This window comes from Aptenodytes patagonicus, chromosome 5, assembly GCF_965638725.1.
Source record: "Aptenodytes patagonicus chromosome 5, bAptPat1.pri.cur, whole genome shotgun sequence".
In the NCBI taxonomy this organism is placed as follows: Eukaryota; Metazoa; Chordata; class Aves; order Sphenisciformes; family Spheniscidae; genus Aptenodytes; species Aptenodytes patagonicus.
Window position 1 is genome coordinate 53,466,737 of NC_134953.1, and position 25,411 is coordinate 53,492,147.

Genomic DNA, 25,411 nt, shown 5'->3' on the forward strand with positions numbered 1-25,411 from the left:
GCCCGCCCTTCTCCTGCCCGGGGGCAGACGGCGGCCGCAGCTCCCACTTCACGCGTGGGCCCGGCGCGAGGAGAGACAGCTGGCAGGGGTGGGGCTCTTGCGGGAATCCCCGCTCCCCGCCCCGCCTGGAAGGGACAGGGCGGGGGGGCAGGACGGGGACCGGGGCCGCCCCCTTCCCGGGAGCGGGGCGGAGGCTGCACCGCCGCCGCTGGGGGACCGGGGCCGGCCCCCGCCTCTCCCGCTGGCGGGGCCGCGCGCTGACGTGGCGGGCGTTGCCATGGCAGTCACCGGCGCGCGCGCCTCCGCCGCCGCAGCGGCCGCTCCGATTGGCGGCGCTGTCGGGAGGGTGGGCTGCCACGCGCCCCTCCCGGCGCCCATTGGACGGGCGGCGGGCACCACGTGGCGCGGGGCGCAGCCGCCGCGGTGACGCCGTGCCCCGCAGCCAGTGAGGGCGCGGGACGTGCCGCCGCCGCCTGCCATTGGCGGCCCCGCGGCGGCGGGGGGCTATAAAGGGGCGGCGGGGGCGCGGCGGCCCCGCGGCGACGGGCGGGATGGAGGCGGCGGGGGACGCGGCCGGGGACGGGGCGGCGGCGCTGGGGCAGCGGCTGGCGGCGGGCGGGCAGGCCCACGTGCTGCGCTTCTGGCCCGAGCTGGGCGGCGCGGCCCGCCGGGCGCTGGCGGCGGAGCTGCGCGACATGGACGTGGCCGAGATCAACCGCTTCTTCCGCCGCGCCCGCGGGGACGGCGGCGGCGGCGGGGCGGCGGGGCTGGACGCGCGGATGGAGCCGGTGCCACGGGACGTGCTGGGCAGCGCCTCCCGCGACCGCGGGCTGCTGCCGCGCTGGGAGAGCCGCGGTAGGTGCGGGGCGCGGCGGGGCCCGGCGCGGCGCGGTGCCGGCGCGGCGGGCCCCACGCGTGTGTGCTCTCCCGGGCGCAGGGCTGGCGGAGGTCGCGGGGAGCCGTGTGGCCGCGCTGCTGCTGGCTGGCGGGCAGGGCACCCGCCTCGGCGTCCCTTACCCCAAGGGCATGTGCGACGTGGGGCTGCCCTCCCGCAAGACCCTCTTCCACCTCCAGGCCCAGCGCCTGCGGCGGCTGCAGCAGCTGGCGGAGGAGCAGCACGGCACCCCCTGCCACATCCCCTGGTGAGCGCCCTGCCCTGGGCCTTGGTGCGTCAGTGCCCCCTGGGGTGGCCTTGGTGGGACAAGGCTTGTGGGGTGGTGTTGGCAGGGCCCCGTTGGCATTGGTGGGTCAAGGTCCTGTGGGTTGGCACTGGCAGGGCCCCATTGGCATCAACCCAACCGGCGCTGGTGGGTTAAGGGCCCGTGGGTCGGTATTGTTCCATTGGTGTTGGCTGCGTCAACGCCCCATTGGTTGGCCTTGGTTGTCATGGGCCCCGTTGGTGTCAGCAGGCCAAGGACCCGTGGGTTGGTGCAGACCCCCTTGGCAGCCCAAGGGCCTGTGGGTTGGCATAGACCCTCTTGACACCAGTGTTATTGCTGTGGCCATAGCCTGTTGGAGTTAGCGGGTCAAGGCCCAGAGGGTGGCACTTGCAGGTCCCACGTTGTCAGGCTCAACCCCGTGGACCTTGGGAACGTGTGTCATGTTGCCTGTGGCCAGCCTGCTGCATGGGACGGCAGCCACGCAAAGCGGGGGTCTGGGAGGCGAGGGGCTGCAGTGGTGCTGTGAGCAGGAGGTTGGCGTCATGGCGGGAGCTGGCTGCTGCAGCTGGGAGTCTGTCCCCCCCCACGCACACACTGCACAGGGTGTGGTAGGGTTTTGGAGATGCATGCTGCAAGGAGGGGTGAAGCCCTTTGTTGGCTTGCCGAAGAGGTGGGACTGCAGCAGGTCAGATCCTTCTAAATGTTTGTGGGGGGAAGAAGTCTGCCCTGGGTGTTACAGGCTGAAGCGGTTCCCCACGTTTGGGATGAGGGGTGTAAAACGTTGCCTCTCCTCCCTGCTCATCGGGTCTCTTCTGCGCTGCGACAGGTACATCATGACAAGTGGCCGGACTATGGAGTCCACCAAGGAGTTCTTCCTGAAGCATCACTATTTTGGCTTGAAGAAGGAAAACATCATCTTCTTCCAGCAGGGCATGCTGCCCGCCCTGGGGTTTGATGGGAAAATCCTGCTGGAGGAGAAGGGCAAGATTGCTATGGCACCAGGTCGGTGGCCAGGAGCTGGCGGGAGGGGTGCGTGGGGGCGAGACGCAGTGCTGAGGACAAGCTTTTGGAGCTGGAGCCGGAGCCTGTGTAGGGCAGCCTTGCAGCATGACGTGGCCCACTGGTGATGCAGGCTGGGAGGTGTCCGTCTTGGCACGGAGGACCAGGGTGGGGTACGGCTGGGCCGATGACCCTCCACCCCGGCTCTGTGGGGTAGGAAGATGAGCGTGGGTGGCCGGGACAGCCGGGTGTTGCTGCGGCCCCAACGATTTGTTCCCTCCGCAGATGGCAACGGGGGCCTGTACCGGGCCCTGGGGGCACATGGCATCATGGACGACATGGAGCGGAGGGGCGTGCAGAGTGTGCATGTCTACTGTGTGGACAACATCCTGGTGAAGGTGGCCGACCCCAGGTTCATCGGGTTCTGCTTGGAGAAGGGAGCGGACTGCGGGGCCAAGGTATGGTTTCGGGGGCAGGGAGGCACCACTTCCCTGTAGCAGGGTGGGGTCTGTCCTGCTCCTTGCCTGGCTTCCCTGACTCCTCACCCTTCCTTCGCCGGCTTGCCACAGTCAGGAGGGATAGCTAAGCACTGGGAGCTCACTGGTGGAGTAGCACGTGCTGCCAGAGTCCCACCTGTCCCTCAGGTCTGGCTTCCTGGGGGATGTGGGGTGTCACTGACCCCTGCCTGGCGCTGCTCCCCTCCTGCCTTGCATGGGGATGTGGCACCGACAGCCCCAGGGCTCACAGGTCCCCTGGTCCCTGGGGCCGAGAGCTGCTGGGGAGCCCTGTGAGGCTGCCCAGTCCCCACCCGGATGCTGGGTGGCTGCAGGGAGCACGGGCAGCCAGGATCCCTGCTGCAGGCTGCCAGCTGTCCCTGGCCTTGATGTCCTGGGCACTAGACCAGAACACAGTGGGTGCAGCTGACTGCTGATACTGAGCCCAGCCCCATGTCTCGCGGGTAGGGTGTTGCACGCCCGAAGCTTTACTTAAAAGGCTGGATTAACAGCCAAAGGGGCCGTGTGATTGTGTTTGTGTTGGGCTCAGCTCTGGCAAACGGGTGAGAGGGCTTGCTGGCCTTGAAGCTTTTACAGAGTGAGCTGGGAAAGGGAAAGCAGTTCCTCCTTCTGGCCCGAGCAAGAGAAGGAGGAAATGAACTCTGGCATGCAGAAAGGGGAAAGCCCTGTGTCCCTGCACGCCTCCCTGCTGTCGTGGCAATGACGGGTAGAGATTTGCTGGGGGGGGTTGCATGCCCAGAGGGAGGTGTGTGGGGTGCGAGGAAGAGGAGGGAGGTCAGGTGTAGGGGGATGGCTCTGCTGAGCCAGCAGCCTCCTGCTTGTGCATGGCGAGTTGGCTGTTCATGTGCGGGCTGGGTGCTAAAAATACCCGTGCCCTCTGCCAGCCGTACGCAGGCTTGGTGCCAGGTCCTGCCCGCACCTTCTGGGTGTGCCTGACACCCTGTCACCCAGCCCTGCCATCTCGCCCTCCTCCAGTCACCATCGCCAGAAGCACCTGGGAGGGGAGGGCTCCAGCATCCCTATCCCTGCTGTCCTGTGCGGGAAAACACCTCCACGAGGGCTGTTAGATACAAGGGAGTATATTTGAAGTGCAGGGCTTTGGAGGTCTTTCCCTGATAGTGCTTCCCTTGGGCAGGTGGTGGAGAAGACCAACCCCACGGAGCCGGTCGGCGTGGTGTGCCGAGTGGATGGTGTCTACCAGGTGGTGGAGTACAGTGAGATCTCCCTCGCCACTGCCCAGAAACGGGGCCCAGACGGGCGGCTGCTCTTCAACGCGGGCAACATCGCCAATCATTACTTCACCACCGCCTTCCTGAAAGATGTAGTCAAGTAAGGGCCTGCCGGGGTGCTGCCGGTGTGCCAGAGGAGGAACGCCAGTGCCAAGCGGAGCCGGCTGCCCAGCCGCCTGCACCTTGCTTTCTGCTGGTTGAGCTCCAGCTGTTTGCAGGTGTGCTGGGATGAGGCCCACAGGGTCTGGCCCCTGCCCCTGCACGTGTGGCCTGACCCCCACTGCTCTGCACAGTCCCTTCCTTGAGATAAGTTTTCCCTCAGCCATCGCTGGCTGCTGGTGCCAGAGCGCAGGCATGTGGGGCTGTCCTCGCCTGGCTGCTGTGGGGATGAGAAGCCCGCTCCTCGGGGCGGCTGGGGGACAGGGCAGAGCAGCCATCCTGCCACAGCAATGTCTGAGCCGGGGGACTGGAGATGTGCCTTGCTCGGGCAAGTGACAGCTCTTTCTTGGCCTGTTGAAGCACTTATGAACCGCGGCTGCAGCACCACGTAGCCGAGAAGAAGATCCCACACGTGGACATCACTACAGGGCAGCTGATCCAACCCGAGAAGCCCAACGGGATCAAGATGGAAAAGTTCGTCTTTGACATCTTTCAGTTTTCTAAGTACGCCCTTTTCTCTCTGTGGGGAGCAGGCTGCTGGTTCTTGCTCGGGCAGCTCTGAGAGCCTCGGGGGGATGGCGGGGCTGTGCCCACCGGTGGTGCCCTGGGGTCAGGACGGAATGCCAGCTCCTGTGGTGTTCAGCAGCAGTGGACAGTTGTGCCCTGAGATGAGCAGGGATGTGAACAGCAGGAGGGACAGGCACTGTGTGCCTCTTGCTCAGCTGAGCCCTGCTCCTGGGCCAGATGAGCATCTCCTGACCCTACAGCCCAGGTCCTTCCCTCCCTCCTTCGTGGCTGTGAGCCCATGGGTGCAGGCTGCAGGGGGGCCATGGCCCTGGCTCAGCCACCCTGGCAGGGGAGAAGCTGAAGCAACAGGGAGCAGCCACGTTTCCCAAACTTGACTGTCCTGTGCCCTGTTCCCCCCCCCCAGGAAGTTCGTGGTGTACGAGGTGCTGCGTGAGGACGAGTTTTCTCCCCTGAAGAATGCGGACAGCCAGAATGGCAAGGACAACCCCACCACAGCCCGACACGCCTTGATGTCCCTGCACCACTGCTGGGTTCTCAATGCGGGGGGGCACTTCGTGGACGAAAACGGCACACGCATCCCTGCCATCCCTCGGTGAGTTGCTGCTCCCGGCACTCCTGCATCCTTTTTGGGCTGGGTATAAAGCACGGGGCAGTCCCCAGCCCTTCTCCATTTCAGCACTCCTGAAAGCAGCATTGCTGGAGCCACCAGCCGTGGGTCCCTTCTCCTGGGTGGTCCATGGGGCAGAGCCGGCTGCAGGCTGGGCGGTGGCAGCAGGAGGGTCGCTTGCTCAGTCGGCTTTCCTTCTTGATTCAACACCTGTGAACCGAATCCTGCCGGTCTCCATTGCACAGCCAAGGTTGCCCGTGCAGGGAGGAGGTGGCTCCCTAAAGCCCAAGCACACCAGCAGATCTGTGCAGCAGCCAGGCTGGGGTCGTGGCATCCCTCGACCAAGAGAGCTCCCACCACCCCTGTTTGGAGAACAGCAAACCCCAGACTTGTTCTGCTCTGTTTTTTCCCCACCCTTGCTAACCCTTGTTTATTCCTACGTAGTGTCACAAACGGAAGGTCAGATGCCACCCCAGCAGATGTCAATGACAAGTAACTATACCGTGCAGCATGCATGGTTGCGGGGCTGTGCTTAGGTACTAATGGGCTGTAGGTGAAGCAGTGTGCCAGGCTGTGGTCACTGCGATGGGTGCGTGCTGGTGAGCAGGTGCCCGTAGTGACTAACGGGGCCGGGGGGCTCGGGGCCGCATGCTGGGAGCGGGGCATGTCTCGCTACAGGACCCCGCGGATGCTGCTTTTCACGGTGGCGGGCGGTAGGCAGTGTCTGCTCCCTCCTGGGCTCCTTTCCACAGAGGCAGCTGGTGGGGCTAACTGGAAGGGACTTGTGCCATTGGTACAGATGCAGGGCAGCAGGCAGCCTGCCGCTGACTGCACGCAGCCCCTGAAGGTCACCCCGCAGGCAGGATGCTGTTGGGAAACACGCTGGCATGTCCCTTCGATGACACTCCCCTGTTCGTCACGCCTGGACTGATCCCAGCCGGTCCCGTAGCTGGACACGGCTGCCGTCTCCTGGTGTCCACCAGGCGTCCAGGCAGATTGAAACAGGATTAAAAACATTAAGTAAATGTCAAGCAGGCTTTGATATAGCATGTGCAAATCTCAGCGTAGGCGGCCAGCTGTGTTGTGTGACTTCAGCTCTTGAGTTTTGAAGATCCAGACTGTGACACCAGGGAAAGCCCCTGGCTCAGTGCTTGAAAGTTTACAGAAGTAAATGGGAAAGTTGACAAAAGTGTTAAAGCAACTTCTGTAATAGCAGCGTGTTCTTCTGTAAGCACAGGGCACGTCTGCACGGCTGGTGAGTGTAAATGACTTTCAAACTAAGCAAGCTCGTTACCTTTCCCCCCCTTCAGGAGAAGTTGTATCTTCTGGTACTTTCTGGTGGAATGTGTCTGTTTTTAGTTCAAGATTCCAAGTGCTTTCAAGGCTTATAACTAGGCCATCACACTAGTTATAATGTAGGATAAAGGATGCACTTTATCTTACATTTATCCTTCATTGCCAGTTAATGGCAATTTTTTTTTTTTATTTAAATGGTTATCTTGAAATGAAGCCAACTCTAAGGCAAACACAAGTGCAAGGGCTGGGTTAGGACGGATGAGTTTTATTTGCTCACAGCTGGGACAGGAGGGGGCTAAGCGAGTGCATGGCAGCAGGGATGAGCTTCGACCTGGGCGAAGGGAGCGTTGTCACAGATGATGTCCTGTGATGCCTGTCTGGCTGTGGTGGTGAGTGGGTGTGAAGGGGCACCCTGGGGTGCCACCGTGGTTCCTCGTTGGCTCCGCACGGCTTCACCCCCCAGCCAGGCTTACACGCCGGCTGGATCCAGGGAGCATCCTGGGGATCCTACAAAGGCTGGTGGCAGAAGGAGCGGGGTCAGGGACCCCACGCAGACCCCTGCCCAGCAGTGCTCCTCAACTGTTCTCGGGGCCAGGCTGTGGCAGGCAGTGCTGGCATGGGTCTGCCATTGTCCTCACCAGCTCAGGCTCATGTGCAGAGTAGAGGAGCTGAGACAGTTGATCTAAGAGGCAAAGGCAGGAGGAGCAGGCAGTGCTGCAGGGAGTATTTCTGAGCGAGCAGACAGGCTTACCCTGTGTCCTCAGGTTGTGCTTTAAACAAGGATTGTGTTTAAAAAAAAAGACCTGTTGTGACCAGCCAAACAGGAAGGTTCTGTGAGTGCATCTCTCATCACCCCAAGGATGCAGGAGGAGGAGGAATGGGTGACTAGCTTACATGCAGCATCAAATATAGCGGGGCTGTGGTCCAGGCAGGGGGCATAGGCACTGCTGTAGTTGCACACATGGAAAGGCACGTAAATCCTCTTTAAAGCCACATCTAAAGCTCTCTTCACTTTCAGTCGCTGCTGGTATCTAAACTTTAGCTCGCACCTCTGTGGAGAGCACGCAAGGCTTGACTAACCCAGGGCAGCGCTGTGCTGGTGGGGTCTGTGTGGGCTGGCAGCCACCAGTGCCCCAGACAGTTGCTGACCCCTGCTCTGGCATCTGCGAGATCTCTGGGCCCCATCCGCATCCCCTGGCGGGATGTGGCTAACCCTCCTGACTTTTTATTTTTCTCTGCAGCTTGAAGGATGCAAACGACCTGCCAATCCAGTGTGAAATTTCTCCCCTCATCTCCTATGGAGGAGAAGTGAGTACTGGCTCTCCAGAGCTCAAGCACCCTTGCAGATTAACTAGGCAGGTGGGGAGACTGGCAGGGCACGCGTGTGAGCCCTGGCCGGGGAGGGTGTAAACCACGAAAGTGTGACTTGAATTCACTGTGGAGTTTTTCAAGGCAGTGTCCCCCAAGCTGCTAGCACAGGAGGGGACCAGAGCAGCTGCACCTGCGAGCAGCTCAGCAGGTCAACAGAGCAGATGATGCGTGGTCATCTGCAAAGCGTTCCTAATGAGCTGCTTCGTCCTCCCTTAGGGTCTGGAAAAGTACGTGAAGGACCGAGAGTTTCGCGCACCTTTGATTATTGACGAGGACGGGATCCACGAGCTGGTGAAGAATGGGGTGTAGCCGCAGCGTGGTGCCCAAGCCAGGCTGCCTGTCCCGCCTGGCAGGCTGGGAATTTGGACGCATGAAGGTTTATAGCTGTAACTGATAGGGGCTGATCCTGCTTGCTCTGGCCCTGTGCAGAGGAGGATGTAACCCACTCGGTTCTTGGCATGTTGTACGCTTCTATTTATAATTTAATTTAAAAACCAAACACTTTATGGATTCCCCTGCCACGAAGCACAGCTATGGCACTGCTCTTTGCGCTCCAGGCTGTGGGCATTTATTTTTAAACATGTATATAGTAATAGTCATTGTACATGCAGAGGATTTTTATGGTACGGGGCTGGGGTTAATCTTGAATTTTTATTTTTCTCAAATCTACGTGACTATTTTTTTTAATAGGGTCCTTGTCATTGCCCATGTCCTCCCTTTTGGTCATCCTTTGTACGTTGCACAACTGGAAACATACGATTAAACTCTTGAGTCCCTCCTGTCTGTCATCTGGTGGTGTTTTAGTGATGGTGGCTTTCCACAGAGGCTCTGCTCATAGAGCAGAGGTCTGACTGTGTCATACCGAGTGCCCCGCTCTGCCCAGCTCAGCAGCAGCTGCTGCCTGGGGGGGTCGCAGGCAGGTCTTCTGGCCTGCGGCACTCGTTTGCAGCGCTTCTGGAGGAAGCAGAGGGCTGCGCTTTCCTCTTGAATTTTTGCAAGCAGCAGCAAGCCTTGAGCAGGTAGGAACGGGTGGGTGTGCAATGCTGCCGGAGCGCTCAGGGTGAAACCAGCCTGGCACGGTGCCCTCCAGCAGCACCGTGTGCCCTCTGCTGTTCCAGGGAGGGCTCTTTGGCTCCTGCCAGAGCCCGCTGCCCTGAAGTGTGGTGTCCCCATGCCCTTGGACAGAGTGGCTCTGCTGCCTGCCCTCCTTTCTGGGAAGGGAGATGGTGCTCAGCCGGCTCCTCTGCTGCTCCCAAGTCCTGCTGTAGCCCCTGGGGCAGGGTGGTACAGCTGTCCACTGCCCCATGGCTGCCTGGGGAGGGATTTTCCCTTGCAGGGCTGGGAATGGGACCCAAACTGCTACCCCTGGGGGAAGTCACCAAGTCCCCGAGTGCCAAGGTGGCTGTTGGGCACCCCAGGCTCAGCTGAGCGCTTGGCTTCCCGGGCAGTGTGCCTGGGAAGCCGGGGCCATGCGGGGGGTCCTGGCTGGTGCCGTGGCTGCTGGTGGCTTGCCATGGGCCAGCTGGGCTGTGTGTGGCCGAGGCAGGCTGGCAGCCATGGGTCCTTGGGGAGACAGCCTGGGATGAGGGCCAGAGCGGATGCAAGGAGCTGGTGCGGAGTGCCGGGGGTGGTCTGCACCACCACCTCCCCCTGCCCGCTGGCTCTGCCAGGCCCTGGGAGCAGCCACCATGGGGAAGGGACATCTCTGCTCCCCGGGGAGTGGGCAGGCACCCCTGAAGCTGCTCCTCCTTGGCATGGGGCAGGCAGCAGCAGGAGCACAGCATGGCCTACCTCGGGGGATGCACATGGCCCCAGGACCGCGCAGGAGTGAGGGGCTGCACGGTGAGCCTGGGGGATCGCTGCTCCAGCTAGCTCCCTGGGCGCTGGGAGGGGTGGGAGGAGGAGGTGTTTGCTTTGGCTCTTTGGCTGTTTGCACACCAACACCTTTGCATTAGGTCCTGGGATAGAGTGATGCGGTACTGGCCGCCGCCAAGTTATTTGAACGCCAATTCCAGGTAGCAGGAGGCAAGTGGGGCAGAGCGGAGCCAACCGGTGCTTGTGCCGGCGTGCACGTAGGACAGCCTGTGCGTGGGCAAGGGCATCCCCCTGCCAGCTGATCTGGCAGCAGGCACCGCGCTAACCTACTCCTGCGTGCCCTCCCTGCCAACCCAGAGGTAGCTGTGGTGCTCTGCCTTGCCTGTGTTGCCCTGGGGCAAGCCTCTTGCTGCACCCATGGCTTGGCTAGCACCACAGCCCCTCTCTGGTGGCAGCGGCGAGGGTCGCTGGTGTCCTGCTGTGGGCAGTGGATGGCTTTCCCGGCCTGTGACTCGGTTTCTTTGTCTGGAGAGCAGGCAGGCTGGGAGTCTGGTGAGGAGGTTAGTTCAGGAGCAAGGCTGCAGCCCTGGGCCCGCAGGGTGCCCTGCGGGACAGGAGCGCTTTTTGGAAGCCGCTGCCAGGGGTGCTGCTTCCCTCTCACAGCAGTGTGGGTGCTGGCATAAAACACAGCCAAAACACTAGTCTGAAAAAAAATTGCCCCTTTTTTTTTTTTAATCTTTTTAATTGCATTTTAGCTATTGCAAAAAAATAAATGTGAGCTGATTATTATTATTTTGTCCCTGCCGCGTTGCGTAGTCAGTGGCTGCAGTGCCAAGCTAGTGCCTGGAAATGATGTAAAACCACGAGCTCAGCATGCAGTTTGGGGAGCCAGAGTGTTTCTTCTGTGCCACGTGCCAGGGCAGGTCTGCTCTCCGGCCGGTGTCCTGGCTGCGCGTGCCCCCACAGGAGCCTGGCACCCTTCCCGCCAGGGGCCCAGAGCGGGGTAGCCTGTGTGGGACCCTCTGGGCCAGCAATGGGGCCTCATGGAGCGCCTTCATCACCCGCATTTTGGGGGTTTCCCACCTGGCCCCTGCACCCCACAGTGCAGGAGGAGAGTCCCGGACACGCGTGCCATCCTGCAGCCGCGGGGGTGAGCGCTGGAAAGCAAAATGCTGCCTACTGCTTTAAGTTCCTTCACTGGCCATGGGGATTTTTTTTATTTTTTTTCTCTCGCGCTATGAATGGGTTTTGCTGTAAATTATAGCTTTGCACACATTCCCTCGGGCCGAGGAAAATAACCTCCGCCGAAAAGCCAGCCTGGATTGGTGACTGGCTCCCCCTCTACTGCTCCCTAATTGAAACCAAATGTGCAAGATGTAGGATTGTGGGATTTCTGGCCGGCTCCCAGGAATCTGCAGAATGCGAACGCGCTCCCAGAGGCATCTTGCATCAGCCCGGGGAAGTTCGCTCCTCGCCTGGCTCCCCCGGCCCGGGCGAGGGGCGAGGAGCCTGCCCGCCCTCTGTCGCCTCCCTGCTCCGGTGAGTCGTTCTCGGGGGTGTGGGGAGGCGTTTGCCCCCCCCCCCAGCTTTGGGATTTTGGGGGGATGTGGGGTCACCCGTGCTCTGTGGTGGAGCCCGGGCAGAGGGGCCAGGGTGCGGGTCTGCCCGGGAAGGGGCTGGGGCAGCAGCAGAGCAGCGTCCCCACCTGGGGGACGTGACATTTGGCCCCTTCTCTCCATTTTTTCCCCCCACTGCCAGTGCTCCCCCTCGTGCCAAGCCAGCGCTTCCTGGTGTCCCTCCTCGGCTCCCGCCTGTGTGTCTGTTGGCAGAGCTGGTGGTGGTGCTGGCCAGCCAGAGAGGCTCCGCTGTCCCCAGGGTCCCCCAGCCAGGCACCAGGTCACACTGGGGAGGGGACACAGGGCCACTGGACTGGTGCTCCTGAGCATCCTGCCCCCCATCCTGGTGCTCGTGGCTTCCCAGCCCTGCACCGTGGCGGAGCAATGCCGTGCAGCCCTGCACCGTGGCAGGGCAACGCTGTGCACTGTGGCACAGTGTTGCGGAGGAGGAGGACTGCAAGTTTTTGGCTGGCGGGGGTGCTTGCTGGGTGCAGCACCCGCAGAACCATGTCCCCAGGCCCCACGGCCGTGGGCTGTGCTGCTGGCAGGTCTCTCCGGGACAGCTGGCAGCCACGCGGATGTGCCCAGCCGCAACTTGGACCCTGCACGGCTGCAATGCCCCTGGCTGAGCCGGCCAGCTTGCGGCTGGGGAGGTGCTTGCCACTGCAGAAAATGGGGCTGCATCCAGCCCAGTGAAGGTCTAAAATGGCATTTTTGGAGGGGAGGGGGACTACGGGTCCCGGCATGCTGCACTATGCTCCTGCCGAGGCTGCGCCGGCGGCACGGCATGCTGGGGGCTGTAGTGCCAGCTGGGGTGGGGGTCCCGAACACCCTTATCGAAACACCATATGCCTTGGGTCATGGTTCAGGGTCACAGGGAGCCTCTCGCTGCTTGGGGACGTTCCCTCCAGCGTGGCCTCGGCATGTCCCACCTGCCCGGCATCCCAGCAGGAGGGGAGCCCCTGGCCCTGTGCGAGGATGGGGGCTCTGCAACAGGAGCCCTGGCAGCCCTGGGAGACCTGTGTCCAGGACCTGGTGTGCGCAGGGGGTGCGGGCTGTTGCCGTCCAGTTCCCTCCCCACGGATGATGCTCCTCCGGTGCCGATGAGGATGGTGGCACCCACCTGGGAAGCGAGCTGGGGACTTCACCAGCCGTTGCGGGCTGGGGGTGAGAGGGACCATGGCTCGGGTGGGGTTTGTCTCTAAACAAATGTGGATTTAGGGTTTTTTTCCTGCTAATTTTCCCTGGTGATTTCAGTAGAATAAGAAGGGGGGAAAATAAAAAGGGGGGGGGGGGGAAGCAGTGGCTGAGGGAAGCTCCCAAGCCCAGGCGATGCCAGGGAGGAGCTCCAAAAACTCTCTGCACTAAAAATTTCCAGTGATTGAAAATTTTCAGCAAACATTTTCAGACGAAACGTTGCAAAGCCATCCCTTTTGCAGGGCTGGTGGAACAAAAATGATTTCCAGCTGGGTTGCCAATACTGCTCGGCTGGTTTGACCGCGTGTCCCTTAGCCCCCAGCCTCGGTGCCTGAGTCACCGTCTCCCCGCTGTCCCCCAGGCCCGCTCCCCCGAGGAGCAACGAGCACTTCACAATGGCTGCGCAGGAATAATTTCCCTATATTAGACTAAATGTAAATGCATTCCCTGTGGGAGATTACAGCATCTGGTGTCCTGATGCTTAAAGAGTTTACTCAGCCTGAAAGAATAGTGGGGAAAAAATATCCCTGGATGTTTTTTGGAATGCAGAAGGAAATTGAGATTTTAATGTCGGGGGAACTGGCCATCATCAAACACAGGAGCCTCGTGCGTGCCTCTCAGCGATGCAGTTGAAATTCCCAGTTGCAGCTGAGTTAGTTGCAACTAACTAAACTTTCCCAGCTGGGAATAGGAAAAAAAGCAACCACATAGGTGCTTTTCAAAAAAAAAAATTAGGAAAAAAGTTCATACCTCCTGCAGAGCTTGTGGCGTTTAGCAGAGACCCTCGGGGAATCCAGCAGCACACTGCTGGGTGCAGAGAGCCTCTAGCAGGTTGCGGGTGGCAGCTCCCGGGGCTTTGCACTCCCCTTGGGTGCTGGCATGGTCACAGCAAGCCTGCCTTGCTCCTGCTGTGCCAAGCCCCGGTTTTGGCAGCGAGCAGGGCCATCTCCAGCCCCTCCTAGCTGGGCTCCACAGGATGGGGGCATCGGCCGTGTGGCAGCTGGTTCAGGATGGGTTTGGGCTTTCTCTTGGCGGTGGGGACAAGGCTGCAGGTCCCTGCATGGGGTGGGTGCAGGGACGCAACCAGGCACCCACCTGCGGGGTCACTGGTGTTGGGCTAGCTCGGGGACCCGCCAGCCCAGCCATCCCTGGTATGGCAGGACTCGGCTGGGATTTACCCCAGCACTCAAGTGCAGCCGGGTCACATTTGGCCAGGAGCTATGGTCCCTTTAACTCCCAGATTAGTAAATTGTTCCTGCAAAGATTAATGTGCACGTAAACTAGATTAAAACAGACTTTTTTAATAAAAAGAGGACTAAACCGCATCCAGTGCTCATGTGAAGGGCTGTCCCAGGAGGACAAATGTCCCCTTGGCAAATAAGGGGAGGGGGAACCTGGGGTGGGGCTGGTGACGTTTAGGGGACGCGGGGTTTCGCCACCCAGTGCTGGTGTCCCTGGTGCATCCCCGAGCCTGGTGCCATGCCCCATGGCACTTCCCCAGAGGTGCGTGGGTGCAGCAGGAGCTGCTCGGGCTCTGGGGACTCCTGGCAGCTGAGGACTAGCAGGGCGATGGCCGCTGCCCTGCAAAGTGGCTGTGGCGGCAGCGCTGACTCAGAGGGCAGACGTGTCCCCGGGCTGGGGCCGGGTGGGGGATCCCCTCATGCCACGGGCTGCACCCTGCTTTGAGGAGCCTCGCTAGCACCAGCCCTTTTGGTCCCCTTGCTGCAGCCTGAGCCCCATTGCCAGGACCCCCAGGTTCCCTCCAGCCCCATCCCACACTCCCCAGGAGGCAGCGGATGAAAGCTGGCTCCCATGCCCCCTGTTACACCTTTCTGTGTCATCCATGTCCCCGAGATCCGCTCTGTCATGGAGAACTGTCACAGTAAATATGCCATAAATCTCAGGCGATTATCTGCTATTATCTTTCCCGAGCCAGAAGGCAGGGAAACCGTGTGTTGCAACGTGCTATTATTTTGTTATATGACAGGGTTGTGCAACGTCTTGCTTTCAAAGGCATCCGAGGGCGGGCGGCCCAGCCAGAGCCTTTCTGCCCATCGGTGGAGCTGGATGGCACTGGCCCCGAGCAGAGCCCTGGGATGTTCCTGTGGGTCCTGTGGCAGGCTCCAGGGATGCGGCAGGGCCATGTTACCTGCCTGTGCCGAGGCTGCGTTGGCACGGCACCATGATGCTGTGGCTCCCGGGGGGTGGTGGCAGAGGGGACGCTGGGACCCCTTTGACCACCGTCACAGACATGAGGCATGGGGCTCTGCTCCTCCTCCAAGGCTGAGGTGGGGACACAGGGTCTCGTGCAGGGGAAGCCCTCCCGTCCTCGGCCGGCTGCCCCAAGCACGACTGGCATTCCCGCACAGCTCAGCTGCCTTGGCGTGACAAGTCCTGGCTCTGTCTCCGCAGGACTGCTGACATGCCGGCCCCCCCCAGACCAGCCCTGCTGCTGCTGCTGCTGCTGCACATCCCACAGGGTGCGAGAGCCCAGGTCAACCCGGGTAAGTGAGATGGGGACCAGGCGGCTGCAAGGGCCGCAAGGTGCATTTCCCTGGGCTGTGCTCCTGCCAGGGCATCCGAGCTTGGGCTCATGTCATCTCCACCGTCTCTGGGACTTTCCCATCTCTGGGAGCAGTGTGTGATGGCCTCTCAACCCCTGCCTGCCTGGGACACTCTGCTGTCCTGCATGCGGCTCAGCCACTGCCGGTGACCCAGAAAGCATCCTTCGTGTGCCATGGGTACCTGTCTTGGCACCGGCGGGCTGGCAGCACATTGGGGTACAGTCAAAGTGCTGCAGGCGGGGCATTGGGGTACAGGCAAAGTGCTGCAGCCGGAGCCCTGGGCTCTGAGTGGGGCCCTTCTCCATCGAGGCCTCATCGAGCCCATTCAGTTTTGAGGCTGCCACGTGCAGAAGGCAAGGCGCCGGGGTATTGTTTGCTGCCGCTGGGACGTGCTTTCTTTGGTGGTTTTGCAGCAAACCAAGGTTGGCTTTAGTAAAGTGGCTTGACTAGGTGCCTGGCTTCTGCTCTGAAACCACAACACTGCGCCAGACATCAGTGAGAGAAATGTGTTTAAATGGTTGTTTCTGCAGGGCTCAGCCCCTTTCCTGTGCTGCAGGGATGGACACAAAGCCCAGTCTCCTTCAGCACATCAGGGTTTCCCTGGGGCGTCCCTGTAACAAGTCCCTTCAAAGGCTTCTTCCATCCATGGGAAGAGTTTGCTCAGTCTCAGGGAAGAAATTCTGTTTCTTCTGCAGCCATCCAGGGCTGGCAGCTTTGCCTTTGCCTGGCCAGGATGGTTATTACCTAGGGCAAAGGAGCAGGGCTGGCTCCATGTTCGGCAAGAGTTAAATGGGAATTCAGTGGGAGTTGCACTCTGCAGAGTATCACAAATGGGAGAGCTGGAGACAAGAAGAGATGCTCCCCACTGTGCCAATGCTCATGCTAAAGATATGCCCATCCCTCTGTCGGATGCAGGAGATGGTCCCTGTGGCGCAGGGACCCGGGGACGGGAGCCAGCTGCTGGGCGGCACCGCACGCTGGGATGCGGGCTCCTTGCTGGCGCAGCACTGGGCAAGCTGGAGGCCGTGGGGGCAGGAGGCAGCCCCGGCACTGCATCCTCGCCTGGACCCTGCCACCTCGGTGCGGGTGTTTGCTCGGGGCGGCATGCGGAGGGAGTGCTGTGGGCTGGAGCCGGTGGCCAGACAGTAAACACGGCCAAACAAGCCGGCCTTTCAGCAGCTCTCTTGGCAGCCGGGTGTGAAAAAATATCTCCTGGGAAGCAGCGTGGATGCGGTGCCAGGGGAGCTGGTTGCCGCTCAGGGACGCAGCCCGCCCGCCACCCCGGGTACTTTTCCACTTGCAGCTGGGGCGGGAGCAGGGCTGGCGATGGGAGCTGCGGGGCCAGCGGGGAGGGCAAGTGCCTGCCTTTGTCACTTGTTCCCCCAGGCATGTGGGGGGAGCAGCGGGTGGCACAGCTGAGAACCAGTTGCTGTGGGTGGGTTTTTTGGGTGAGCGGCCTCTGGACCGAGCCCTCTGGGTGCCCCCAGAACGAGGAAGTGTGGGGACAGCAGTGCCAGCCCACGGGCTCTCCCTCCATCCCAGCTGAAATGCTTGCCGGCAAGGCTGAAGGGATCTCCGGGGACAGGGACTCGGTGCGTCCAGCAGCCCTTGGAGTGCTGGCTCTCCTTGCTCTCAGCTTCACTTCGAGCTGGGCTGGCATCCATCTCTGGCCAGTGGCTCCATTTGCCTGGGCAAGTGTCTGCCTGTGCAGGACCGTGCCGTCATGCTTCATCCCTCCTCCGTAAGCTGGAGGGATGGAGAGTGCTGTGCCTGAGCCACCTGGGCTGCAGCGCCCATGGCGCCATGGATGTGCCCCAGCCCCGGCAGTGCCGTGCTGTATTTCGGCACGTATCTCAGCCGGGGAGGTGAGGAGGGATGCCCACTTAGCACCCCGCTGATCTCGTTGCAGCGGTGTGCCGGTACCCTTTGGGAATGTCGGGCGGGCACATCCCCGATGAGGACATCTCGGCCTCCAGCCAGTGGTCCGAGTCCACAGCCGCCAAGTATGGACGGTGAGTGTGGGGACAGCTGGCAGGGTGGGTGTGGGGACCCTCCTGCGACAGCCACGGCAGGGTCTGGGCTGCCACGGAGGGGCAGAAAGGGGGCACAGAGATGGCTTTGGCTGCCTGCAAACTGCTCCTCCGCTCTGGGTTCACAGGCTGGACTCAGAGGACGGTGATGGCGCCTGGTGCCCCGAGATCCCAGTGGAGCCCGACGACCTGAAGGAGTTCCTGCAGATCGACCTGCGTGCCCTGCACTTCATCACACTGGTGGGCACCCAGGGGCGCCACGCCGGGGGCCACGGCAATGAGTTTGCCCCCATGTATAAGATCAACTACAGCCGGGACGGCACCCGCTGGATCTCCTGGAGGAACCGGCATGGGAAGCAGGTGAGGAGGTGGGTGGGGGCTGCACTGGGAGGTGGGTGGGGGGCTGCACCTGCCCGTCCCCACCACGCTTCTCTCTTCTCCCCAGGTGCTAGATGGAAACACCAACCCCTATGACATTGTCCTCAAGGACCTGGAGCCACCCCTCATCGCCCGCTTTGTCCGCTTCATCCCCATCACCGACCACTCCATGAACGTCTGCCTGCGCGTGGAGCTGTACGGCTGTGTCTGGCTGGGTGGGTGGCATGATCCTGTGCCCTTCCCCGTGTCCCCAGAGCTTGGCTGTGGGGCTGTCTGTCTGCTGGGGGCTGTCTGTCCCACCGGGGGCTGGCAGCACCCTGGGGCTGGCAGGGCTCACTGGCAGCAGGGTGTCCAGCATGGGCAGCTGCTCACTCTCTGCTCCCCACAGACGGGCTGGTGTCCTACAACGCGCCAGCCGGGCAGCAGCTCGTCCTTCCCGGGGGCACTGTCATATACCTGAATGACTCGGTGTACGACGGGGCATTCGGGTACAGGTGAGGACCGGGGGGGGCTTCTGCACACAGTGGGCGCCACTCCGGGCAGGAGGGGATGGGGGTGTTTCTTGCCTGCGTTTGCAGGCTGGCATGCTGATCCTCAGTAGAGCAAACACTTGGGGTCTCCCCGAAGCGGGGGACATGGCCAGCTCTGGGAGGCTGCACATGGGTGACGAGGACAGCGTGATGGGGGCAGGATCCCCAGCCCTTCTTTCAGATTTATGCTAACTGCACCGCACGGTCAGCATCCCACAGCCTTTTCCAGAGAGAACCTCAAGAAGCACAAAAAACCCCCCTCCCAAATTTCCCAGGAGCTGCAAGGAGCTCCTGGGGGGGTGGGTGCCAGGTGCTGGCAGGTTTGTGGGGTTGGCTAGAGTCATGCTGCCTTTTTCCCCTCACACATGCCAGCATGACGGAGGGCCTGGGCCAGCTGACAGATGGGGTGTCAGGGCTGGACGACTTCACGCAAACCCACGAGTACCATGTCTGGCCGGGCTATGACTACGTGGGCTGGCGCAATGAGAGCACCACTGGTGGCTACGTGGAGATCACCTTTGAGTTTGACCGCATCAGGAACTTCACTGCCATGAAGGTCCATGCACCCCCCGCCCTGTCCCCCATCCCCATTCCCCGCCATGGCCACACTGACAGGCTGCCCCACAGGTCCACTGCAACAACATGTTCGCCAAAGGGGTGAAGATCTTCAAGGAGGTGCAGTGCTACTTCCGTGCTGACGCCAGTGAGTGGGAGCCCAGCGCCGTCTCCTCAGTGCTGGTGCTGGATGACGTGAACCCCAGTGCCCGCTTTGTCACTGTGCCCCTGCTCCACCGCATGGCCAGTGCCATCAAGTGCCAGTACTACTTTGCCGACGCCTGGATGATGTTCAGCGAGATCACCTTCCAGTCGGGTACCTGCCACCATGAGCCCCACGGGGACCAGACCCTACTGGGGGGGGGGTTGAGGAGGGACCGGGGCTGTGGGGCACCCATGCCCCCCACCCTGATCCTATCCTCTTCTCCCTTGACAGACGCAGCCATGTACAACAACTCGGTGGCCCCCCCGGAGGTGTCTGTGGTCCCCACCACTTATGGTAAGGCATCAAAAAGCACATTGCCCTGAGCTGGGCAGGGGCCAGGGTCACCTCCCTGTGGGGTGATGCTCTGGGGGGCTCTGCCCCATACAATGGAGGAAAGGGGCAGTGCCCTGGTGTGACCGGTTCTTGGTGTCCCCTCCTCCTGCCAGACCCCACGCTCAAGGTAGACGACAGCAACACGCGCATCCTGATCGGGTGCCTGGTGGCGATCATCTTCATCCTGGTGGCCATCATCGTCATCATACTGTGGCGGCAGTTCTGGCAGAAGATGCTAGAGAAGGTGGGCAAGGGCAGGGTGGCTGGCAAGGTGTCCCAGGGCGGTGGGCTCGTCCCAGGCAAGTTCTCCTGGGAGCTCAGCATGGGGAAAGCAGAGTCCGTGCAGGGGCTGATGCTCCCTTCCCCTCCTCGGGAAGGTTGTGATTTGCACCCATCTCCCAAGTAAGGGGATTTAGCTGAGTGGGGCAGTGACCTTGGGACCTGCCTGCTTGTCCATCCCTCTGTCCTGAAGCTGGGCTGGGGAAGAGAAGCCCAAGGGGGTCTCACTGCAGCCCCCGGCTAACTGAGGTCAGTTGCAGACGTGATGGAGCCAAACTGTTCTCCATAGAGGCAGACAATAGAAGGGGGGGACACGAGGACAAATGTCTTCCCCAGGTGGGTGCTGCAGCCCTGGGCCAGGGCACCAGAGAAGGGGGCTTGCAGCTGGGCATGGCCACAGTGCCGTGGAGCACAGGAGACCCCGTCCCGCCGGTGCTGTGGAGACCCCCTGTCCCAGCTCTCTCCTCCCTTGCCCCCATCTCGCAGGCATCACGGAGGATGCTGGATGATGAAATGACCGTCAGCCTCTCCCTGCCCAGCGAATCCAGCATGTTCAACCACAACCGCTCCTCCTCCTCCAGTGAGCAGGAGTCCAGCTCCACCTACGACCGCATATTCCCCCTGGGACCCGACTACCAGGAGCCCTCCCGCCTGATCCGCAAGCTGCCCGAGTTCACCCCGGGGGAGGAGGACATGGGTGAGAGCTGGGACACCCTGCGTACTGAGAGCCAGCCGCCATGCACCGAACCCAGCGCAGCCCTAGCCCCAGCTTTTGGCCAAGCTCCAAACATTTTGGCACAGAGGGGTGGGGGGGGATGTTGCACGAGCTCCTGTGCATCCCGCTCGAAGGTCACACAAAGCCTGTAACTGAGAGCAATCACCGGTGTCCACGCCGGGCTGAGCTGTGTCCCCATCACCGTCCTTGGGATGCTCCAGCGTCTCTTCCTCGGTGATCTGGAGGTCGGGCACTGATCCCAGCTCATCTGGTGCTTGGGGCTGGGTTGGTACACTTGTCGGTGATGGGGAAGGAGTGCAGCAGCCTGCGGTGTCTGGAGGAGCCCAGCCGTGCCAGGGCAGCGTGGGGGCTCTGGGGAGGATGGGGACGGAGAAGCTGGTGACTGGATCGTGAGCAGGCACCAGGGAGTGGAGGGTGCAGGGCAGGAGACCCACGGCAGGGCTGGCCCCGCTGTCTACCCCACAGGCTGCAGTGGCCCTGTGAAGCCGTCCCAGGCCAGCGGCTCCGAGGGTGTCCCCCACTATGCCGAGGCCGACATCGTGAATCTGCAGGGCGTGACGGGCGGCAACACCTACTCGGTGCCGGCCCTCACCATGGACCTGCTCTCGGGCAAGGACGTGGCCGTCGAGGAGTTCCCCAGGAAGCTGCTGACCTTCAAGGAGAAGCTGGGGGAAGGCCAGTTTGGGGAGGTGAGTGGGAGCTGGACCTACTCTGAGCAGGGCTTGGGCAAGGCTCTTCCCGGTTCGTGAGGGCCGGGGGAGGCCGTCTGTCAGTGGAGGTAAGAGCTGCCCATTCCCCCCCTCCAGGTCCACCTCTGTGAAGTGGAGGGGATGGAGAAGTTCATGGGCAAGGACTTTGCCCTGGAGGGCTTGGACGCCAGCTCTAACCGCCCTGTGCTGGTGGCTGTGAAGATGCTGCGAGCAGATGCCAACAAGAATGCCAGGTACGGGGCTGGGGGTTGCACGCGCCCTGGCATCGCTCCTCCACACACACAGAGCCCCTCCCTAGGAGAGCCGGGATGCTTGGAAAGCATCCCCTGCCTCCGGTGGCCAGATGCTCGGTGCAGCCACAAGGACCACATGTGTCCGAGCCATCTGGAGATGCTGGGCTGCTGCGATTCAGGACTCTTGGTCCTTGCTGGTCCCAACCAGTTGCCCAGCACCCCATCTACCAGCCAAGTCCACCCCACAGCTGTGCGCGGATCAGCCCCGAGCTCCCCCTCATGGCCCCCAGTCCCAGGGTAGGGGACCCATGGGTCCCTGTGAGGCCTGGGTGGGTGGGTGGGTGAGTGGCACACTCGGCTGGTCTGTGTGCACCTCCGTGCCCCTCCGGGTCTGTCTATCCGATCCGTGTGGTTTCTGTTCCGGAAAGGAATGATTTTCTGAAGGAAATCAAGATCATGTCGCGGCTGAAGGACCCCAACATCATCCGGCTGCTGGCAGTGTGCATCGCGGATGACCCACTGTGCATGATCACCGAGTACATGGAGAACGGAGACCTCAACCAGTTCCTGTCCCGCCAGCAGGCAGGCAGCCCCCTGGCTGGCCACGCGCCCACCGTCAGGTAGCGCTGCCTGGGACGGGCAGGGGCAGGCAGGGCTGCCTGCTCTAGGCACCCTCCCAGCTGTGGGGTGCCCCACTCGAGGCTGTGTACCCCCTGGCTGCCATCCTGCCCGGCACCTCAGTCCTCCCTTGTCCCCCCCCCCGGCAGCTACAGCGACCTGCGGTTCATGGCCATCCAGATTGCCTCTGGCATGAAGTATCTCTCCTCCCTTAACTTCGTGCACCGAGACCTGGCCACGCGCAACTGCCTGGTGGGGAAGCAGTACACCATCAAGATAGCTGATTTCGGCATGAGCAGGAATCTCTACAGTGGGGACTACTACCGCATCCAGGGGCGGGCGGTGCTCCCCATCCGCTGGATGTCCTGGGAGAGCATCCTGCTGGTACGTGGGGGCTGGGGTCCTCTGACGGACACTGACACGGCCCTGGGGCTGCTCACAGCCTCTTTTCCTCAGGCGGGGGGTGTAGAAGGGATGGGGAATTCTCTCCTACCTGGAGCCCAGCTTTGGGGTGAAGCATGCAGAAAGCAGGAGTGGTAGCAGCTTTTCAAGGTGGGATGGGGTGACTACGGTGGTCTTTGGTGTCCCGGTGCCCAGCCTTTGAGCTGGATGCTTGACATTTTCTCCTGGCCATGGTCAGACCTGGAAGAAGGAGCAGGGTTACTTTTTATCTTTGCAGGGAGTTGGGTCCTAACCAAGCCCCAGCTCTCAGAGCAGTCGCTGCAAGCTGGACCCAGAGCTCGCCAGACTCTGGCCCCAGGCAGAGAGCAGGTCTGCGGGACCAAGCCCCCCTCTGGGCCCAGATCTGGAAGCTGAAGCATCCAGAAAGAGATTTTGAACCTTGGGCACGTAGGGCTTATGGAGCAGGATGGGGTAATGCCCATGCCTGACCCCGCTCTGCTCCCTCTGGCCAGGGCAAGTTCACGACAGCCAGTGATGTGTGGGCATTCGGCGTGACGCTGTGGGAGACCTTCACACTCTGCCGGGAGCAGCCCTACTCCCAGCTGTCTGACGAGCAGGTCATCGAAAACACTGGCGAGTTTTTCCGGGACCAGGGCCGGCAGGTAGGGATGGGGTGGGATGGGATGGGATGGGATGGGCCGGGACAGGCAGCAGTGCACCTCGGACACCAGGGGACCTGGGAAAAGGCTTTAAGGTGACCAGATAGGAAGCTTGGCTATGGGGGAGTTATGGGGCAGGAACTCCTCTGGGAAGGAGTCCTGGTGAAGGGCCTGGCACGGCAAACCCTGTACTTCACACAGCCCAAGGCACCGCTTGCCCGCTGACCCCACTCCAGCATTTAGCCAGGCTGGGAGATGTGAGCAGGTGTTCAGAGGCCCCCCACCGTGCCGTCTGGGAGTCCCCTTGTCCCTGGACACACAGCAGCACAGCCCCCCACGCTGGTGCACGGAGAAATGGGGCTCCCCAGGAGCGGTTTGATTTTGGTTTCCGTGGCAGTAACTCTCTCCCTTTGTCATCTTTGCCTTTTGTTTTGAAGACCTACCTTCCCCAGCCTGCACTTTGCCCTGACTCAGTCTATAAGCTAATGCTCAGCTGCTGGAGACGGGACACTAAAGATCGTCCCTCCTTCCAGGACATCCATCGCCTTCTCCAGGAGTCAGCCAGTGAAGAATGACCCTTTGGTCCCCCCCAGCCCGGTCCCCATCCCTCCCCATCCCCAGAGGAGCCCCATACGCAAACCGAAGCCACTTCACTCGGACTTAGAAATAAAACCCGGGCAGCTGGTCTTGTTCTCATTGTACAGTGAAGCCTCAGAGGAAAACCCCAAGGGCAGCAAGGAGAGACATGGCATGGGACAACTCGGACCTCCCGCTCACTTGCTGACACGAGCCCAGGAGCGACACGGGCTGAGACGAGGGTTATTTATTGGCGCAGCGTGTTCTTGGTGACGATGACCGGGACAGAGCGGCTTCTCTCCCCCGGTCAGACGGGAGGAATGTCAGCTGGACTTTCTCCGTGAGGAAGCTCCTGGCCTGTGTGCGGGCACCTGGGGAAGGGATGCTTGCAGGTACATGCCCGCTGGAGCAGGGACTGTCCAGCAGCCACTACCTGCTCGAGGAGGAGCTGGGAGTTGCCACTAGCTCACAGTGGGCTGTGCAATTACAGGGTGAAAACAAAAACTCTCCGGACATTTTGGGCTTTGGACATGCCACACGGAGAGGCAGGAAGCCCCATACCTGCCTGCTAGACCGCAGTTGCACAGGGAGAAGCCTGACAGCACTCCTGGCTCCTCACCCAGCTGCTGGGCAGCCTGCTCAGCCGTGGCTCCTCCATGTCAGCTGGGGAGGAGCGGGCATGCCAGCCCCAGCAAGAGGCATGCTGAGGGGACCTCCTCTCACTGACCACAGACACTCCAGAGCTGCTCAACTGCCCATGAAATGCATTTTGGATGCCCCACGGGTGCTGCGTGGCAGCCAGTGGCAGGATGTTAGTGCCTTTCACCTCCAAGGGGAAATCTCCAGATCCTCCACTCCCAGGGTTAACCCACATCTTCACCTGCCATGAGAGGAATGCACATAGCAGAGCTTTTGCCAGCTGCTGCCTGATGCCCAAGCCTGCAACAGCCTGGGGGCATGGAGCAGCAGGCACCCTGGCTCTCCTGAGCTCTCGGCCCGGGGATCACAGCTCGGCTGAAGCGCCTGGGCTGAACTCTGCCACCCTGAGCATCCTGCAGCAGTCTGGCACCAGTCCGTCCTCCCGGATCCTGCAGCTCCGTGAGCAAACTGGGCAGGTGCCAAAGCCACGTGCTCCCCAGGAGTCCTGGCAGGTTACCTGTCATGCCCCAAAATCAGACCCTCCTGTGGCTGGACAGGAGGAACTTTGTACTTAGAGGGTACATGGATCCCTCTGTACTTTTGCACGCATTAGTTCAGCACCATCAAGTCACGCGTGGCACAGTTTCCAGTATACTATTGCTAAGACATGTATATATTCAGTAGATGCACCTATATATAGGGGCAAACCCGCTGAAGAGACACTTGCTACGTGAATCTGGTTGCATGGTTTCCTTGCGGCACTTCAGAAGGCGGCTCGCCTCCTCCGTGGGCATAGCCGGGAGCCCGGCCGGTACCCACCTGCCGGGGGGCTCTGGGGCTGCACTGTGTGCCCCGAGATGCTGTGTGGGGAGAGCTTGGGGGAGTACACACAGGTAACAGCGTGAGAGATGGAGGAAGGATGCTCAAGAGACCTGCTGGTTGACCCACACCAGTTGCTCATCTCCTTGGGTGACAGGGAGGGTGCTCTGAGGCTCAGCATCCATGTCAGGAGATGTCCACCGGCAGGGACTGAGGTGGGATAGCGGGCCTGGGAGAGGGGAGGGCAGGGATAGGGAGCTGTGCTCTGCAGAGGGGCCGGCTGGTCTCCCTGCGTGTGGTCCCGCTGGCTGCATCAGAGGAGGTCTCATCCCTGCTGAGTGCATAGCCTGCGGCAGCACGGCACTCTATGGCTGAACCAGGAGCGAGGACAGGCTTTGTTCATGCCACGTAATTGGTACTCATCTGCCTCTGCCCTCGGATGCCCTCTCCCTGCTTGGGGTGCATTGCGGCCTCTCCCAGCCCTGCCTCAGCAAGCCAGGAGCTGGGAGCACTGGGCCAGGTAGGGCCATGTCTGCCCCATGGGCACCACAGCTCCTGCTGACCCAAGCCCCTGGGCTCTGTGCCTGGGCGCCCTGCACGGGGTATGCATGGCCGTGGGTTAAATAGTACGTTAGGGTGCCTGAGGAGCAGCC

General features: G+C 61.5%; 2 protein-coding genes across 4 annotated transcripts; both read left to right on the forward strand.

Moving 5' to 3' along the window:
- Positions 1-551: 551 nt before the first annotated feature.
- Positions 552-8,647, forward strand: UAP1 (UDP-N-acetylglucosamine pyrophosphorylase 1). Of its 2 annotated transcripts, XM_076339850.1 has the most exons (10): positions 552-855; positions 938-1,142; positions 1,987-2,162; positions 2,445-2,617; positions 3,810-4,003; positions 4,423-4,566; positions 4,994-5,182; positions 5,642-5,689; positions 7,735-7,801; positions 8,081-8,647. In XM_076339850.1, exons 1-10 carry the CDS (start codon positions 552-554, stop codon positions 8,171-8,173), a joined length of 1,593 nt encoding a protein of 530 aa, XP_076195965.1. In that variant the 3' UTR covers positions 8,174-8,647. The 2 variants fall into 2 exon arrangements, with proteins under 2 accessions (XP_076195965.1, XP_076195966.1); XM_076339851.1 differs by lacking the exon at positions 5,642-5,689 and having other exon boundaries at positions 727-855.
- A 2,497-nt stretch (positions 8,648-11,144) lies between these two features.
- Positions 11,145-24,661, forward strand: DDR2 (discoidin domain receptor tyrosine kinase 2). Of its 2 annotated transcripts, XM_076339840.1 has the most exons (17): positions 11,145-11,218; positions 14,905-14,996; positions 16,966-17,068; positions 17,215-17,446; positions 17,532-17,679; positions 17,853-17,958; positions 18,367-18,550; positions 18,622-18,865; positions 18,986-19,048; positions 19,201-19,331; positions 19,853-20,063; positions 20,568-20,791; positions 20,909-21,045; positions 21,474-21,665; positions 21,813-22,047; positions 22,578-22,727; positions 23,162-24,661. In XM_076339840.1, the coding sequence occupies exons 2-17, from the start codon at positions 14,915-14,917 to the stop codon at positions 23,297-23,299; spliced, it is 2,580 nt and encodes an 859-aa protein (XP_076195955.1). In that variant the 5' UTR covers positions 11,145-11,218; positions 14,905-14,914; the 3' UTR covers positions 23,300-24,661. The 2 variants fall into 2 exon arrangements, with proteins under 2 accessions (XP_076195955.1, XP_076195953.1); XM_076339838.1 differs by lacking the exon at positions 22,578-22,727 and having other exon boundaries at positions 11,156-11,218.
- Positions 24,662-25,411: the final 750 nt, after the last annotated feature.

Coding starts and splice junctions, on each gene's coding strand:
- DDR2 (XM_076339840.1), top strand. CDS start 14,915: ATGCCGGCCCCCCCCAGACCAGCCCTGCTGCTGCTGCTGCTGCTGCAC. Junction 17,069..17,214: donor ACAGCCGCCAAGTATGGACG/GTGAGTGTGGGG, acceptor CTGGGTTCACAG/GCTGGACTCAGAGGACGGTG. Junction 20,064..20,567: donor CCCGGGGGAGGAGGACATGG/GTGAGAGCTGGG, acceptor TCTACCCCACAG/GCTGCAGTGGCCCTGTGAAG.
- UAP1 (XM_076339850.1), top strand. CDS start 552: ATGGAGGCGGCGGGGGACGCGGCCGGGGACGGGGCGGCGGCGCTGGGG. Junction 856..937: donor GCCGCGCTGGGAGAGCCGCG/GTAGGTGCGGGG, acceptor TCCCGGGCGCAG/GGCTGGCGGAGGTCGCGGGG. Junction 4,004..4,422: donor TTCCTGAAAGATGTAGTCAA/GTAAGGGCCTGC, acceptor GGCCTGTTGAAG/CACTTATGAACCGCGGCTGC.